At 54.2% G+C, this 15,786-nt stretch overlaps 1 protein-coding gene across 6 annotated transcripts in view; it reads right to left on the bottom strand.

Annotated features, from left to right (window-relative positions):
• Window positions 1–634: 634 nt before the first annotated feature.
• Window positions 635–15,786, bottom strand: part of Anks1a (ankyrin repeat and sterile alpha motif domain containing 1A) — a 154,143-nt gene continuing 138,991 nt past the window's right edge. For 2 of the 6 annotated variants that reach the window (XM_012947449.2, XM_012947451.2), the window contains 11 exons: window positions 14,378–14,476; window positions 13,731–13,883; window positions 13,451–13,558; window positions 12,273–12,437; window positions 10,849–10,974; window positions 10,468–10,539; window positions 10,242–10,328; window positions 6,929–7,066; window positions 4,912–5,082; window positions 4,496–4,594; window positions 2,913–4,112 (listed from right to left, as the gene is read on the bottom strand). In XM_012947449.2, the coding sequence (XP_012802903.2) occupies window positions 3,993–4,112; window positions 4,496–4,594; window positions 4,912–5,082; window positions 6,929–7,066; window positions 10,242–10,328; window positions 10,468–10,539; window positions 10,849–10,974; window positions 12,273–12,437; window positions 13,451–13,558; window positions 13,731–13,883; window positions 14,378–14,476 (1,338 nt within the window). In that variant the 3' untranslated portion in view covers window positions 2,913–3,992. The other 4 variants (XM_045155697.1, XM_045155699.1, XM_045155698.1 and 1 more) reach the window with 4 other exon arrangements.

The following is a 15,786-nucleotide window of genomic DNA, read 5'->3' as shown; positions in this document are numbered from 1 at the left end:
TTTTATAATTATTTGCAAGGGGAGAGAGAGAGGGAGGGAGGACATGCCAGGACTTCTTGCCACTGCAAACAGACTCCAGATGCATGTACCACTTGGCACATCTGGCTTTACTTGGGATTTGAACCTGGGCTGTCAGGCTTTACAAGCAAGCACCTTATTAACCAAGCCATTTCTCCAGCCCCAGTTCTTTTATAAAGGCTTTGCAGACCAAGATTATGCAGAGGGGATTTGGACAGGTAGCTAGTTGTGTGTATCTAAAAGTGGAAGTTAAAACGGCAGTCCAGCTGAGCTCCCTCAGAGCTTCCGAGTCCCATGCTGCAGTCCACAGGTGCTCAGTGACTGTCCAAGTTGGTAAGCCCAGTGCAGATACACAGACCCATCTGTAACCACATGGCCTCTCTGGTGTGCTCACAGTCAGATGTTCCTCAGGATGGGAAGCTGAGAAGTACAGGGCCATGCTCCAGACAGGGCTGACCTTAGGGGCTTACATGCTGAAGAATGCTGGACAGGGAGCAGAATTTCCAAACTGGCATCAGAGCCAAATGGAGAAGGACAGTTGTTTCTAGCCTATGGCTGCATCTAGCCAGGTCCACTCTTTTGCCAGGTAACAAACTCAAATCCAGAGTCTAAGAAATAAGGCTGGTGCATGTCGCGTCTTGTTTATTAACAGTTACGAAAAGAACAAAACCAAAGCTGGAAGCCCAGGGGTATTTACAGCCCTGTGTGGTGAGGTCCGTCTATTGTTGCACAGGCCGGCTATGTTTGGTACCACAGATGCTTACAACGCAGACAAAGCCAGACTGACAGGTATATATACAGTAAAACAAAAGGGGAAGTCATTCAAGTATCAAAATATGGAGACGAAGATTAAATAACATTTTTCTTACAGTTCAGTCCACTGCCATACCATGAGCAACAATTCTGTACTGCAACTTGGCAGCCTGGCCATCCCTAACTGCTGTGTCCAGACTGGTGTCACATGTCCTGATGACAACTGTGCGTGCTGCCTGCTCAAACCCCAGGCTTCTCAGTGAACTCCTTAGTAGGAGACACCAGAGTCAAAGCAGGAAGTGCTGTGTTGAAAACGCACAGCCAGCAAGAAAGAGGCCTGCTCAGAGCAGCTGGCTAGAGGAGAGGCCAGCAGGGGCCCAGTGGCCATGGTGACAACAGGGACTGAACAAGCACGGAACACATTGGACTCCCACCTGAACAGCTCCTTCACAGTTCAAGTATAGTGACTGTGTGCCGGGGGAAATGTGAAAGCCTGGCCTTCCCATTGAACATTACAATGTTCCTTTCTAAGGAGTGAAGGAGAGAGCATGAGAGAGGTCCAGTCACTTTGTTTCTCAATATTCAAGAAAGCTAATCTCTAAATGAGCACACTAGCCAAGGCTTTCCAATATGAAACACCCTGAATAAATAAAGACATAGCAGCTTCAAAGGGAAGAAATGCCTATATGTGATTTAAAAACAAAACAGCTTGAGGAACTCCTTGTAGTGTCTACAGTTTTCCAGTCAGGCCTTGTTCCTACCAGCAGAGCTTCCTGAGCTCAGCTCTGTGGAGGACGGGCCAAGAAGCTGCAGGTCTTTTGTATGGATTCCTACAAGGTGTGAGCTGACAGGAAAATGAATCCAATCTCCAGTATCTGAAGAGGACAACTTTCTGTGCTGGGTGCTCGGCAGGCAGGACGCCCACTCTGCCAGACTCAAGGTCAAAGGTGCCCAGAGCTCTCTGCACATGCTCAGAACTAGAACTCCTAGCCTTTGCTTGGGGTCTGGCCTGTCCATCCCAGGCACAGGATGAACTGTGCCAGGGAAGCCCAAGACCTGCTGATGTACCCATGGGTCCATGCTCCTCTCTGCTCCCTGCCCACAGGAACCAGCCCTTCATTCCTCTTATAGCCCAGGACGACAACTTCCACCCAAGTCATTTTTAGAAGCTATGCAACCTAGGCAGAAGGCTTCAGCAGCACTGGTATGCCAGGACACCAGCATGCTCCCAAGGCCATTCTGGGGGTGGGGGTGGGAAGGCAGTCACCTGATCTAGGCCTTTTGCACATATGAACTAGCGATGTGCCCAGCAATTCAGAGAATCAAAATGAGTCCTCACCACAGACCTGATGTGATGTGGCAAGTTGTGATCCTAGCTGACCTGTCCATTCGTGCCCAAGATGAAGTTGCCACTGCTTTGTCCCCATGCGGCCCGTCACTAGTGCAGAGTGGCTGAACCACCTAAGGAGTGCCTGGCTTGGAAAACTACTTGCTCCTCCCTATCTGGAGCCCCAGAACAGACCAGAAGCTCCTGCTTTGGCTTAGGAGCCTCCAAGGCTATGTCCTCACTGAAGAGCTGGAGTCCAGCTCTCAACCGCGTTAGGTAAGAACTCTCAACTCTGCCCTGAGCCTCCTGCTTTCAACCCATCCACAGACCGCCGTCCTCTCATGCTCCCAACCATGCTGAGAACCCACGCTGAGAACCCACCCTGAGGACAGGGCCTCTGGCCAGGATCAGTTCCTCCATCCTGGGAGCCCATGGCTATTTGTCTGAAGATTGGCAGTTTTACCTAGAGGCTGGAGCCAAGTGTTAAAATTTCATTTTATAAAAAGATCTTTTTTTTTTTTTCTATTTAAAAACATGAATTCTGGACAAAGTCACTTCTTGGCCCTCCAGAGAGTTCCAGTCTCATCAGCTAGAAGCCTGACGTCTTCTCTGCAGCTGGGGCAGGGTTCACTGTGAAAGACCCACTGGCAGGCCCAGGCCAAATGGCTGAGAGGTCATACAGGTAGGGGCTGGGCCTAGGTCTTCAGAGCTGCAGGCGAGCCTCTCGGTGGTGGGGGGCAGGAGCCTGTGCTCCCCACATCTGTGTTTCTGCGGCACAGTGTGATTCCTCAGTGGCTCAGCTTGGCAGAAGCAAACAATGAAGGGAGGAAAGGGTTAACCAAAGGGCCTGCGACAAAGTGGAGGAAACGGAAAGGACACACAGAAGCTGAAAAGAGCCCTCAGCCTCCCCCAGGTGCCCTCCATTGCCCACTGCTGCCTCTGGCCCTTCTGCTCGGAAAGGCACAAGGAAAGGCAGGTGGCAGAAGGACCCACCCTGGTTTAATCAACTCAGGTGCTGAGCAGTGGCTTTTCCACTTGACTATGCTACATGTGCTCCACCTAGACTGATCTGCTCTGAGACTCGGCTCCACGCTGCCGGCTGTGAGGTGACTGCAGGACCTCCTCAGAGGACTGACAGCCAAGGGAGGGTGCTCAGGGGAAGGCTGGTGATGGCTATCGTGGATCCCCCACACAGTGAAGTGTCAGAATACTTCCAGAGCCCAGGAAGTTGCTCAGTCTGTGCCTCTGTACCCAGGCAGAGAATCCGTTCTGAGAAGGAAGAAGATACGCTGTGTGTAGGGCATGGGCTCCCTTGGGCTGGCTCCTTGGTGAGCCAGACTCCACATTCAGGACTCAGCTGAGTTTTCAGGGTTCACAGCCCTCCACTTCAGGAGCTGACATGTGCCCAAGGGCCTAGTAAATACCCTGGCCCCCACAGCACCTGTCCCAGCTTAAGCCATATCACTGAGCTCAGAGCCTCTCGGGCCTGACAGGAAGTGTGAGACCAGCCCCTGAGTGTGTAGAGTGCAGGGGATTCTGGCACTGGGCACTCACAGTGGTTGGTTGAATCAGGAAGGGTGAAAATAGTGTTAGCTCCTGGCACCCAGCCGAGGCCACCTTGGAGCTGCTATGGTGCTGTGTGGATTCTGCTGGAAGACTACCCCGAGGCTCACCGAGCCCCTTGGATGCCCATGAGGGTGCCCTCACAGGCAAGTTACCCACCCCAGCCCAAGGGGAGAATTCACAGTGTTGGGTGGTGGTGAACAAGAGCTGTGAGTGGAAGAGTGTGTAGAGCTGCTGCCAGGAGGAGGGCAGGTTCCAGCTGGAAGGAGAGTAGAGAGCAGAAAGAGCGGGCGGCAAAGGCACAGTGGGGCCAGTGGAGACAAGGTGCTGTTTAGAAGATAGTGGTCTCATACTTGGTGCTGAGGTTCCTCCTGGAGTCTGGCTTTGGGTCCACAATCCAGGAAACGCTGGCATGGGACTGGGCCTCTTGGTCTGTATCAGGTGGCTCCAGCTGCCAAATGGACATGGGGTAAAGGGTCAGAAATGGAGCTCTCAGTGGGGCCCAGCCTGCCCCCACACCCTTCACCTCTTGACAGCGGGTACTTCCAGGGATGAGGTCAAGGGATTTCTGGGGACTATTCAGGTAAATGAACACTGTCCTATTTGAGCCCGGTCATGGGCAACAGGAAGAAGGGGTGGGGCTTGGATCCCTCTAAGGGGTAGACCGCTCAGCCAGCAAGACCACAGCAACCATCCCAGACGTCTATAGACACAAGACAGACAGAAGACAGAGCACACAGGGAGGGGCAGAGGATAAAGATCACGCAGGAAGAGGCCACCAGAGAGTGTTCCCAGTCACTTCAGGGCGATTAAGACAGCAAGAGGTGTAAAGACCTTGACTCCAGGACTAACAGACGGCAGCGGTAGATAGGAAGGACGGTGGGTGGTGCAGGTGTGACAGTAACAACAGCGACTATCTGGGGGCAGCGGCACCTGGGGCACGAAGCAAAGCAGACAGACACAGGGAGGATGTTACACTGGGTGCTTAGTGCAGCCATGCTCAGCAGTCTGGGGACCTTGCCCTGGTGCCCTTGTTTTAGGTTGGGCCAGGCAAGGGAGGGAAGCTGGAAACCTGCCCACCTCTGCCAGAGGAGCTTAGTCCTTTGCGGATGGGGACCTGAAGAAGTGGCAAGGGCCACTTCCCTGGTGCCAGCTGTCTGGAAGGAAAACCTACGTGCCCAGCTCCCACCCCATTCCTGGAGCCCCGGGGCCATGGAGTTGGGGAATCTTGGTGACTGGGGCCCACGTACTGCGGACTTCCTCATGCCGACCCGAGGCTTAGGCACTGGTTTGGAAGATTTTGTTTCAATCATCTCAGCTGCAGCGGCCCCAATGGTCCTGGACTTCTGGGCTTGCAGGGCCAGCTGATAGGCCACCTCAAATGCCTGCCCCAGGGTCAGGATGATCTCGTAGGTCAGGTTCTGGGAGGAAGCAGTTCACTACTTAGTACATAGAATCTGAAGGCTACTATTCCCCTTTTCTCCAACACTTGCCCTTGTTGTAGGGAACAAAGAACGTTTGCTTTAAGAATACAAAAAAAAAAATTTTTTTTTCCCAAAACAAGTACATTTAGGGACCAATCTGAGCAAAACACGTTTGTGGAAGCATGATTATGTTTGGAACTAAGTGAATGCAAAAATTGCAGCCAGCTGAATCATGTCACACAAGAAAGATGACACAAGATACAATTGCCACTTGTCTTACAATGTGTATGCTACGGCCCAGTCCCCTCTTCACTGTTCCTTGTCTGCCCTTCTTGCTGACTTGCTCCTCTCTCGGGTGGTGAGGCCAGGGCTAGGCAAGTGCCCATGTCTATAGCTAACTTCAGGATTCTTTCAAGGTGCAGCATTAAAGGTAATTCTTCATGTTTTGAGATGAACAGTGCAACAGGTTTTTTGGTGTGTGCACTGTCCTGTGCACATGTGGAAGCCAGGAGAGGCTGGGAGTGTCCTCTCTCCTCCATTATTTCCCTGAGATGGTGTCTCACTGAACCTTGAGCTCCTAGTTCTTCCATCAGACTGGCTGACCAGGAAGGAATCTCCAGTGGACCTTCCCCTGGCCTGCCTCAGTACTGAGACAGGAATAGCCTTGCCCAGCTTTATGTTGGCGCCTGCTTGAACTTGGGTACTCAGGCTTGTACATTACCCCATGCTCTAGTTTCTTGTTCTGAAAACTGTTGTGTGGGTATGATACGTGTGGAGGTCAGAGGGCAAGCTTGGAGCTGCTGCTCACATCCTTCTAGAGCTTCTGAACCTACCTCCTATTGTTGCAGCATGCTGGGTCACAGACGTGTGCTGAGGGCATGAACTCTAGCAAGAGCAGGTTTGCAAGCAAGTGCCTTAACTGCTGAGCCATCTCCCCAGCCCTATGTTACTTATTAAATTTATTTTATAAAAAGTCATCAGGCTGAAGAGATGGCTTAGTGGCTAAGGCACTTGCCTGCAAAGCCAAAGGACCCAGGTTCAATTCCTAAGGACCTATGTAAGCCAGATGTACAAGGTAGCACATGCGTCTGGCACTCATTTTGTGCGCCCATTCTCTCTGTATATATCTGCCTCTTTCTCTCAAAAGGAACAAAAACAGTCTTCAAAGTTGGGCATGGTGGCACACGCCTTTAATCCCAGCATGTGGGAGGCAGAGTCAGGATCACTGTGAGTTTTGAGACTATGTAGTGGATTCCAGGTCGGTCGGGGCGAATAAGACCCTCGTCAATTCCATTTGCTCGTAAACCTGAGGGTCTTTACTGTGTTTTACACAGCATGGTGAGTTTTAGCAGCAAATGTGAGCTAAAGGTAAGCAGTGAATTACAAGCTGTGTGGATGACCTCATTTAATTTTGAGAGCAGCTTCAGGAGGATGGCTCTGTTCCCCTTGGTAGAGAGGTGGGCATCTGGTGCCAGAGCCTTCCTGGCCCCAAGCAAGCAGGTCTGGGCTACCACAACTCTGTTCTGAGTGACAGGGTTTTGGACACAAGTGGATTTTTGCTATGGCGAGGAGACAGCTGGAGTTCAACCAGGTCTTCCCTCATGGGCTGTCAACACCCATCCATGCCTGCAAAATTGTGTGAGGAGTGGACTCCCATAGCATCAAGGCCATCCACAGCAACGAGCTACACACCCAAGCAAGGTGCTACAGAAAGACTACTACTGACTTGGAGCAGTGGGTTGCCCAACCCAAGGAACAAGCAGCTACAAGTCAGAACCTCTGCCCACCAGAGTGCTAGGCTCCTCCAGGCTTGGCTGCTGCCCTTGCCCCAGGACACACTCACCACATCCACTGTACTGAAGACATGGCAGTAGTGATGGCTGGTTTGCAGGTCCTTGGTGATGTAGGCAAAGGTGCACAGGTCCTCTGGGTCCTGGGCCGCACAGGAAATGTTCCGGATCTCGTGCTCCGCAATGACGTTCTGCAGGAAAGGTGGGGGGTGTGTTCTGGAGTTACGGCTCCCTCGGCATGAGTTAAGGATTACCATACTCCAGCCAGTGTGGGATGGAGAGCCACGCCTAAGGAGTCTCCATCCATGGCCATGCAACTAAGGCAGTAAGATGACGTTATAGCTAGCCAAAAACTCTGCCATCACTACCACTTGCAGAATTGGGATGGGCATGGAAATGGAAGCCAGGGGAACTTGTACAGGGGAAGAGAATAGCTGTCACTAGAGCAGGGGCAGGGATAAAACTTAGGGACATGGCTATGCAAGCATATGAGGGGCAGTCAGAGATATGAAAGGGCACAGGGGTTTGCTGTCCCAGGGTCCCATCAATCTTGCCCTACCCACATGGTTATGGCTTGGTCCCCAGCTAAAATGCCTTTAAAAAAATATTTATTTGAAAGAGAATGGGCATGCCAGGGCCCCTAGCCACTGCAGATGAATGTACCACGATGTACGGCTTATGTGGCGGACCAGAACCTGGGTCCTTCACAGGCAAGTGCCTTAACCATAAGCCATCTCTCCAGCCCTGGGGATGCTTATTTATTTGACAGAGAAGTTTGTGTTGCGAGCTGGAGAGATAGCTCAGTAGTCAAAAGCACTTGCTTATAAAGCCTAAAGGCCTGGGTTCAATTCCCTAGTGCTCATGTAAAGCCAGATGCACAAAGTGGCACATGTGGCTAGAGTTTGTCTGCAGTGGCAGGAGGCCCACTCTCTCACTAATAAATAAAAAGCACTTTTTAAAGAAAAAGAACTTGGAGAAGTGAGTAGAGAAAGCTTAAGAAGCTGTCAGCAGAGCTTAACTGACAATTCTGGCGGGAGCTCCAAAAACCAGAAGGCTGGCAAGTGCAGACTGAAGACGGTGGTCATGAGGCTTCAGGGGGAATGAGGACTCCACTGGGGATTAGGCTACAGGCCATTACCGGGTAAAGAACTTGGCTACATTTTGTTCTAACCCTGAAAGTGAGGGAGGTGAGTTCTCAGTGCAGGAAATTTCAACTCTCCATAGTTACTGGTGGCTGTTTTTAGCTAGATTTACAGGGAGAAACAGAAGCAAAAAGCAAGGTAGAAAAACCTGTATAAAACTGGGGTTGAAGGCATGATTTCTGAAGGGAGTAGCATCATTAAAAGCCATACCACCGTGAACGAGGCTTGGTCTCGTTGCTCTCCAAGGCTAAGCAGGGTTGGGTCTGGTTAGCCTTGGAAGGGAGGAAGAAGCCGAGCAGCTGCCACAGTGTTGCAAAGTGCTGTGTGGGCTGGTGGGGGGTGGGGGGGGAGCTTAGCCACTGCCAGGCAAGATGAGCTGGCCCGCCCGTACAACAGAGACACGACTATTACGGGGGTGACCAACTGCTGTCTTATTGGATTTGAGGTCTGTTCCTTGGGAGGGAACTTATGCCTGGTAATGAAAACCTATAGTCAAAAGCCTGTGGTTGGTAAGGTCATAGGGGCTGCTACTGTTGTTCGGCTGAATGGGTGTGCCATGCCCACCAAACTGCCCTCTAAATCCTCACGTTTACTTATGCTCCTTGGGGACTGCTGCTCACACTTCTGATCACAGATGGTGGTAACTACTGGGGAGACTCAAACTCAAGAGTGCTAAGAAGTGACACTTAAATGATTAACATTAAATGAGACAGCTTTTGTCACGCTTGCTGAGTCTCTGGGAAAAGAGGAGTGGTTGGAATGTTGTATTCTGGACAAGTGGTGCATTCATGACCCCACAGTGGCTCCACAATACTGGGCCATCAACATGTTATTTCTCAAAGAGGCAGACAGCCAGGCGTGATGGCACACACCGTTAATCCCAATACTTGGCAGACAGATGTAGGAGGATCACCTTGAGTTTGAGGTCAGCCTGGGCTAGAGTTCGACCCTACCTCGAAAAAACTAAAACAGGGCTGGAGAGATGGCTTAGCGGCTTGCCTGTGAAGCCTAAGGACCCCAGTTCGAGGCTTGGTTCCCCAGGTCCCACGTTAGCCAGATGCACAAGGGGGCGCACGTGTCTGGAGTTCGTTTGCAGTGGCTGGAAGCCCTGGCGCGCCCATTCTCTCTCTCTCCCTCTATCTGTCTTTCTCTCTGTGTCTGTCGCTCTCAAATAAATAAATAAATAAATTTAAAACTAAAACAGACAAAACAAACAAACAAAAAAATGCCTTGAAGACATTTGGTAACTGGCGGGCCCCATTCATGGCACATTTAAGGGTGTGAAAGAATAAACTCACTTGGTGTAAACTCCCCTGAGAAGAGCAATTCTACAAGTTGCCCTGCTTGCACACAGCCACCTAGGCAATTTTTTCCCATCATGCACAGCTACCCAGGTATTTAGAACCCACTGCAGCTTGGTAAAGGGGCCCAGCAGCTCTGTGAGCAGTCCAAGGCCACAGAGGCTTCCACACTGACTGCAATGAAGGGCTGAAGCCCAGGCAATTCATGGCAGCATCAGGACCTTCTAGGCAGCCCAAGAGGGCAATGTGAAGCTGTGTAGGAATGTCTGCCGAAGAAAGCTGGGGGTAGTGAGCTGGAGCCGCCCAAGAGAAAGGGCATGGGGCTGCAAGCAGCAGGGCTGCCCGCTCCAGTGCAGCACCACGACGCACGCTCACGCAGCGCTGACCTTGCTGGCTTTGGCCTGGTTCTTCCTCCTAGCCTCCCTGTACTCCCTTTAGAAATGGGAATGCAGCATAGTTTACTCCATTTGTCTTGGCAGTGTCTAACTGCTTTTCTGAGTTTCTCAGGGCTCCCAGTGAAGAGTTAGCCCTGAACCTCAAAGGTGTCTGAACTTGGACTTTTGAGAGGTGGCCTAAATACAGCTGCATTATGAGATGAATAACAGCCTTTTGGGGCAGAGGCAAAAGATTTGATCCCAGCTGGTTGGGACATTTAAGAAGGTGCTAGAAATGCATCCTTGGCCCCTTGTCTCTCTGCTTTTTGGCTACCATGAGGTGAGAAGCCTCTCCCCCGTGTTCCTACTGCCAGGATGTACTCTCACTACAGGCCCAGGAGCACTGAGCCAGGTGATTATGGACGCAGCTCTCTGAGACTGTGAGCCAAAACGAGTCCTTCCTCCCCAGGGTGCTTCCCCTCAGGTATGTGCTCACAAAGACACAGGTCTGACTGGTCCACCCGCCGACAGTCCAGGTCGGAAGCGCACCTTGTTGGAAGCATCGATGAACTTGACACCTTTGTATGTGATGGACAGGATGATGGTGGGGATCTTCCTCATGTGCTCGGTGGATTTCTATAGGAAACAAGGGGTGGTCCTGAGAATGCTCCTTCTCTGATCCCACAGCCCTGCTAGCCTTCCACGGGGTGGCAGGGCCCAGGCAGGCACTTGCTGCTTCCTGTCCTAGCCAGCCGTCCTTGCCCAGACAACTTACCCGCATTTTGGCACAGGCATCTTGTGTGGATTCTGTCCCTCGCAGGTCTTTGATCAGCATGGAGCCCAGATACTGTGGGAGTGAGCAGTGGCTGGGCTTAGGAACAGCTGTGCCCATGAAGGATGATGTAGCCCATGTGGGACCTCTTAACACATTCCAGTCTCCTACCAGAGACCCTCCCCACTTTATTCTCTCCCTAGGCCACCCCGAGGACTCTGCTCCTCCCCTTGGCTCTTGAGAGCAGCTGTACAGTAGAATCTGGCCCCTGGGCCCGGCTCTGTGGATGACCCAAGGACCTGCTGTCACTCAGGCTGCAGGGACCCGGATAGAAAGTCCCAGGAACAGGGAGGCTGACGTCTTGAGAAGGCAGGAGCGACTCACGTTGGCCTCATAACCGCAGGACTCGAAGATGAGTTTCTCTGGTTGGTGTTGCCAGCTCTGCACGGGGGCGTAAGGGGCAGCCAGGCTGGGTGGGCGCAGGGTCAGCTTGGCCTCATGGGGCTCCTCCTGCAGAATACACGCAGTGCACACACTGCCCACCTGCTCCAGGATGGCGCACAGCCTTGCTGTCTGACTGGCACACCCAGGGGTGGGGAGGCCAGTGACCTCAGTGGGGGCAGGGACAGACAAGGCACTGTGGGCAGGTGAAGACACTGTCCATCTCAGAGAAAAAGCCGAGCAGCAAGTCTGCCAGGAAGGGCTCTGGCGTTTGAGATGGCATCTTCACACAGCAGTGTGGGTGCGGGACCTCCAGGTGCAGGGGCTGTGCAAGTTCAAGTGCCGGGAGCTGGGTCCCTCAGCCGCCTCATCCCAAGTGAGGGCACATGCAGTGGTCGGCAGTGGAGTGCTATGGACTGCTGAGCCATCTCTCCAGCTCAAGCCCTACGATGCATCTTTGTTTTGAGGTGGGGTCTCATTCTAACTCCGGCTGACCTGGAACTCACAACTCACTCAGTAGTGCCAGGGTGACCTCGAGCTCATGGTTTATCCTCCTACCTCTGCCTCCCCAGTGCTGGGATTAAAGGCATGTGCCACCATGCCCAACTTGGATGCATCTTTAATGGTAGAGGACCACTGCAGTCCAGTGGGAAGTGATGGGGGTAGTGTCCCAGGAGAATGGACAGAGGAGGGAAAGACTCAGAAAACAGCTCAGACTTCTAACCCCATTCTGCAGTATTCACACAGAGCAACCAGAAGGGCTGGGCCCTGCTTCTGAGATTTGTAAAATCTTTGGCTGTGCCAGGGAAGGGAAGGAGGTGCCTAGAGAGCAGTGAGAAGGGGTCAGAGCCAAAAGTGTGAGGCAGCTCAGGGGAAGGGGCACCTGACAGCTGGGTCAGTGAGGTCAAGATGTGGTGAGGGACAGAGCCAGAGCTGGGCGAGGCAGCTGCTGGGACAGGACTGACTGACTACATCTGGGAGCCTCTGGGTTGAGGCTCCAAGAGGCTGAGCCTAGACTGTAAGGTGGCACAAGTGCCGCCCTGGTGAGGCGTGTGGTAGAGTGAACAAGCGTTGAGGTGGCAGCAGCTGGATCGGTGGGATGGGGAGACAGCCCTGAGGAGGCCCAGAGGAAAAGTTCTAGGGACCACACGGTGAGGCAGGGTGGGAAGGTAAGAGGGCTCTGGAATGGGCTGTGGGGAGCAGAAAGGGCCTGCAGTTAAAGTGTGAGGAGAGCAGGCGCTGAGGGATGGGGCAGCCCAGCAGGTGAGCTGTGTCAAAGTGCCTGGAGGCCTGTGGTCTTCCCAGGAGCTGAGTAGGGAGTGAGGGGTGCAGGCTGGTGTACCAGGGCCGCATACCCTCCTGCCCACCTGGACCCTGAAGCGCTCTGCTCGAGAGGGTGCTGCGGGGTCGTGCAGACTGTCGTGCCGCCTCCTGCCCGTGTCCCCTGAAGGCAACAGCAGGTCTGCGGACCGCACCGTGCAGGAGTCGTTTTGGCTCAATGGGGATGACGTCTGGGAGATCAAGTCTTGGCACTGTAGGGGGAGAAACCGGTGAAGCTCACAGCCACTAGCCCAGCCCAGGCTGGAGGTGCCACTGGTCCTGGGGTTGACCAGGCCAAAGAGGGCCCAGTGGCAGAGGGCAGCAAACAGCATAGCGGGCGGAAGCTGTGGGGAGAGGGGCGGCTGGGCCTCGCCTGGGTCACCAAAGAACCGCGCAAGCCGGGAGCCGAGAAGCCCTGCTGCCCCGCCCACAGGGGCCCCACGAAAACGGTGCAGCCGGGGTTGTACGGCAAAGATGGCTGGAGGATGGGAAGCGCTTTCGTATCCTGCACTACAGGTCTCCAGAGAACACGTGTGAACACGGAGCCACTTGAGAAAAGGCCTAGCACAAGGCTCCAAGCTGTGGCCTCTACAGACAAGCCGCCCGCTGCAGCCCTCAGAGCTGAGCTGCGTGAGCGAGTCTCCTGGTCCCGGCCTGCCTCAGTGTCTATCCTCACGTGGAAGAGGAAAAATCACTCTCTGCTGGAGGCAGGAGCCCAAAGCGGGACGTGCCTGTCGCTCGCTATCACCACGTGGCTGAGCCAGGCTGGTGGGGAGGCTGTCCTGACCGGCAGCTCCAAGCTGGCCCCTTTCTGCGGTCCGACCCCCTGCCCTGAGCAGCACCTCAGCTTTGAGGCCCCAGATAGACCCTACCCTGGGATTGGAAAATCTGAGGCTGCATTTGGCCAGGCCGTGATCCCAGCTCTGCCTTGGGCTCACACTGAAGCCCCGAGAGAGGCTCCTCACTGCCTGATGTAGAACAGAGTCTAACCCCAGCCCATTTTCTCTGGATATTTAAATGGATCTTTATTACATACAGGTCATCTCAACTATACTGGAATCTAAATGGGGAGCAACGAACTTCCAAATGGCCAGGCAGAAACCTCTCCCTATGCTCTCGAGGTTCACAGGAGAGGGCAGCAGCTGTCTGCGCACATTGAGCTGTGCCGTTCCTGGAAGAACTCCTCTCCTGCCACACGCACACAGGCCTCCCCCTCCCAACTCACCCTCAGCTGGGAAAACCTGGGGGGCTTCTGGGGTGGTTCCTCATAGGGCCTCTCTGCTAGGGAGGCAATGATGCGCTTGCGGTGGCCCAGCAGGTGGATCTTCAGGACCTGGCAGAGACAGACAGCACAGGTCAGCAGGCAGGTTCCCTAACCCGGCCTCCCATGGTGGTGCGCACATTGACAGGCTCTGTCCCCCGCCTCCCCCCCACCCCCGGGGCAGCCCGCACATTGACAGGCTCTGTTCCCCAGCCCTGCCCCCCTTCCCCGTGGCAGCACACACGTTGACAAGCTCCAGCTCCCAGAGGTTCTTCACAGTGTCGATGGAGCTGTAGCCGCTGGACAGGAAAGAGTGAACGTAGTCCTGCAGCCCCAGGGAGTCCAGCCAAGAGGGCACTGATGGAGGGCTGCTCCCATCATAGCCAAGGGCCTTCACCTGTGTGGCAAGGAAATGGTATCCCAGACTCACAAGATGCTCATGAGAGGACCAACGGGCACCGCAAGTCCCTCTCGTGGCACAGCCCTATCACTGCTCTGAGAGGTCACGGGCTTGCAGGGACAGGAATAAGGTATGTCTGTGACGCCGCCACTTCCTGAGCTCTGCGTGAGTGGAGGGGAAGGACAAAAGGCCTTTGCGCTCAGCACCAGCAGGTGTAGCTCAGGCCTGCCCCAAGAAGTTGGTGCTGCCTCTGGTGGCCTGGACTCAGCGAGTCAGGAGAGACTCAAGGAAGTTCTAGCATGAAGTCAAGCCTGTGGCACCAGGTCCTGTACCAAGAGGACCCCCAGCATCTCCCTGGTATGCCAGACAGAGCTACTGTCCATGGTTTGAGGACTTTGCAAGGAAGTGAACAGCACTGTGTGAGCCCTGCTGGGCTCCTAGCAGAGCAGGGCGATGGCTTTGGTACTGGGCCCAGACTCCAAAATGGTCACCTTGGGCAGGGAGCGTGCAGCCTGAAGCAGCTTCCTCCGGTGTTGCGGGTCACTGATGCCAATCTCCCGCAGGTCTTGCTCTTCCATCACGTTCGACCCCTGCGTACAGACAGAACCGTTAGGCCATTCCTAAAAAGATGCTGGTGGCCAGTACGGCCAACCTGTCCTGACTCCACACCAAACCCTCCTCCTCACAGCCACCAAGCAGGGCCAGAGGGGGGACTCTTGGCAGTCTAGGCACACGCCACAGACAAACCTGCCCAGACAGCCCAGTCATAGAGCATGGGCCCCCCCCCCCCCCCCGGGCCAGGCAAGGGTGTGGGCAGCTGCTGCCTAGGTCCAGCCACAAGCTCTTGCCCTCTCTGAGTCGAGGCGCAACTTCCTGCAGAGCAGGTTCCGTGATCACCCTAAGAGAAAAACCTGTGGACCAATTTCCTCCCCCCAGATTTCATAATTCCAAAGCCATAATGACCTCATGGAGGCAGCTGGTGACGGGCGGCCGCCCACAGAACCAGCCTCACCTCAAGGCCAGGAGTCAAACTGGCAACTGTTGGAAAGAGGGTCCAAGCCAAGAGCCTCGTCCAGCCGTTCTAGTGGTGCCACTGTCCTCCCAACAGCAGCGAGGGCAGAGCAGCTGCGGAGCGCGTGCGGCATGACTGGACGAGGGGAGGCCCGGTGCCTGCTTCCCCATGGCCTGTCCCCTTCGTTTTACTCCTTGTCTTATAGATGAGGAAACCTTCCCAGAGTGACACTCAGCCAGGCAGGGTGGGTGCGGTGTGTGCGCCAGGAAAGGGCCCGGAATGAGTCCATCTCGTCTCCAGGGCAGAGGGCACCCGGTGCACTCAGCTGCTGGCAGAAGAGACCCTGGGCAGAAGACTGGGTGTTTGAGCCTGCATCTGGTGATGGGCTTCAGGAACCCTCGCAAAGCCCTGGGCCCTAACTGCCATTGATGTGCGAGGTCTGCAGCTGCAAGAGTCACGGGCCAGCGCCCTGTCCCCAGGGCTCACATCATGTATGCATACGGTGAGCGGGCTTGGCTGAGTGAACACAGACATTCTGGGATGCCATGCAGGACAGCTCCACTGTCAATCATGCATGATGGCAGCCATCAGAAGTGGCGGGCGTGGGCCGGAGGGATGGCTGAGCAGTTAAGGCGCTTGCCTGCAAAGCCTAGCAGTGGTTTGATTTCTCCAGTACCCATGTGTGGTGGTTTGATGCAGGTGCCCCCCATAAACTTAAGTATTCTGAATGCTAGATTCCCAGCTGATGGAGATTTGGAAATTAACACCTCCTGGAGGGAGTGTATTGTTGGGGGAGGGCTTATGGGTGTTAAAGCCAGTTTCGCCTTGCCAGTGTTTGGCACACTCTCCTGTTGCTATTGTTCACCTGATGTTGGCTAGGGGGTGAGG

Source organism: Jaculus jaculus, chromosome 8 (genome assembly GCF_020740685.1).
Source record: "Jaculus jaculus isolate mJacJac1 chromosome 8, mJacJac1.mat.Y.cur, whole genome shotgun sequence".
In the NCBI taxonomy this organism is placed as follows: domain Eukaryota; kingdom Metazoa; phylum Chordata; class Mammalia; order Rodentia; family Dipodidae; genus Jaculus; species Jaculus jaculus.
This window is presented reverse-complemented; position numbering and strand designations above follow the sequence as displayed.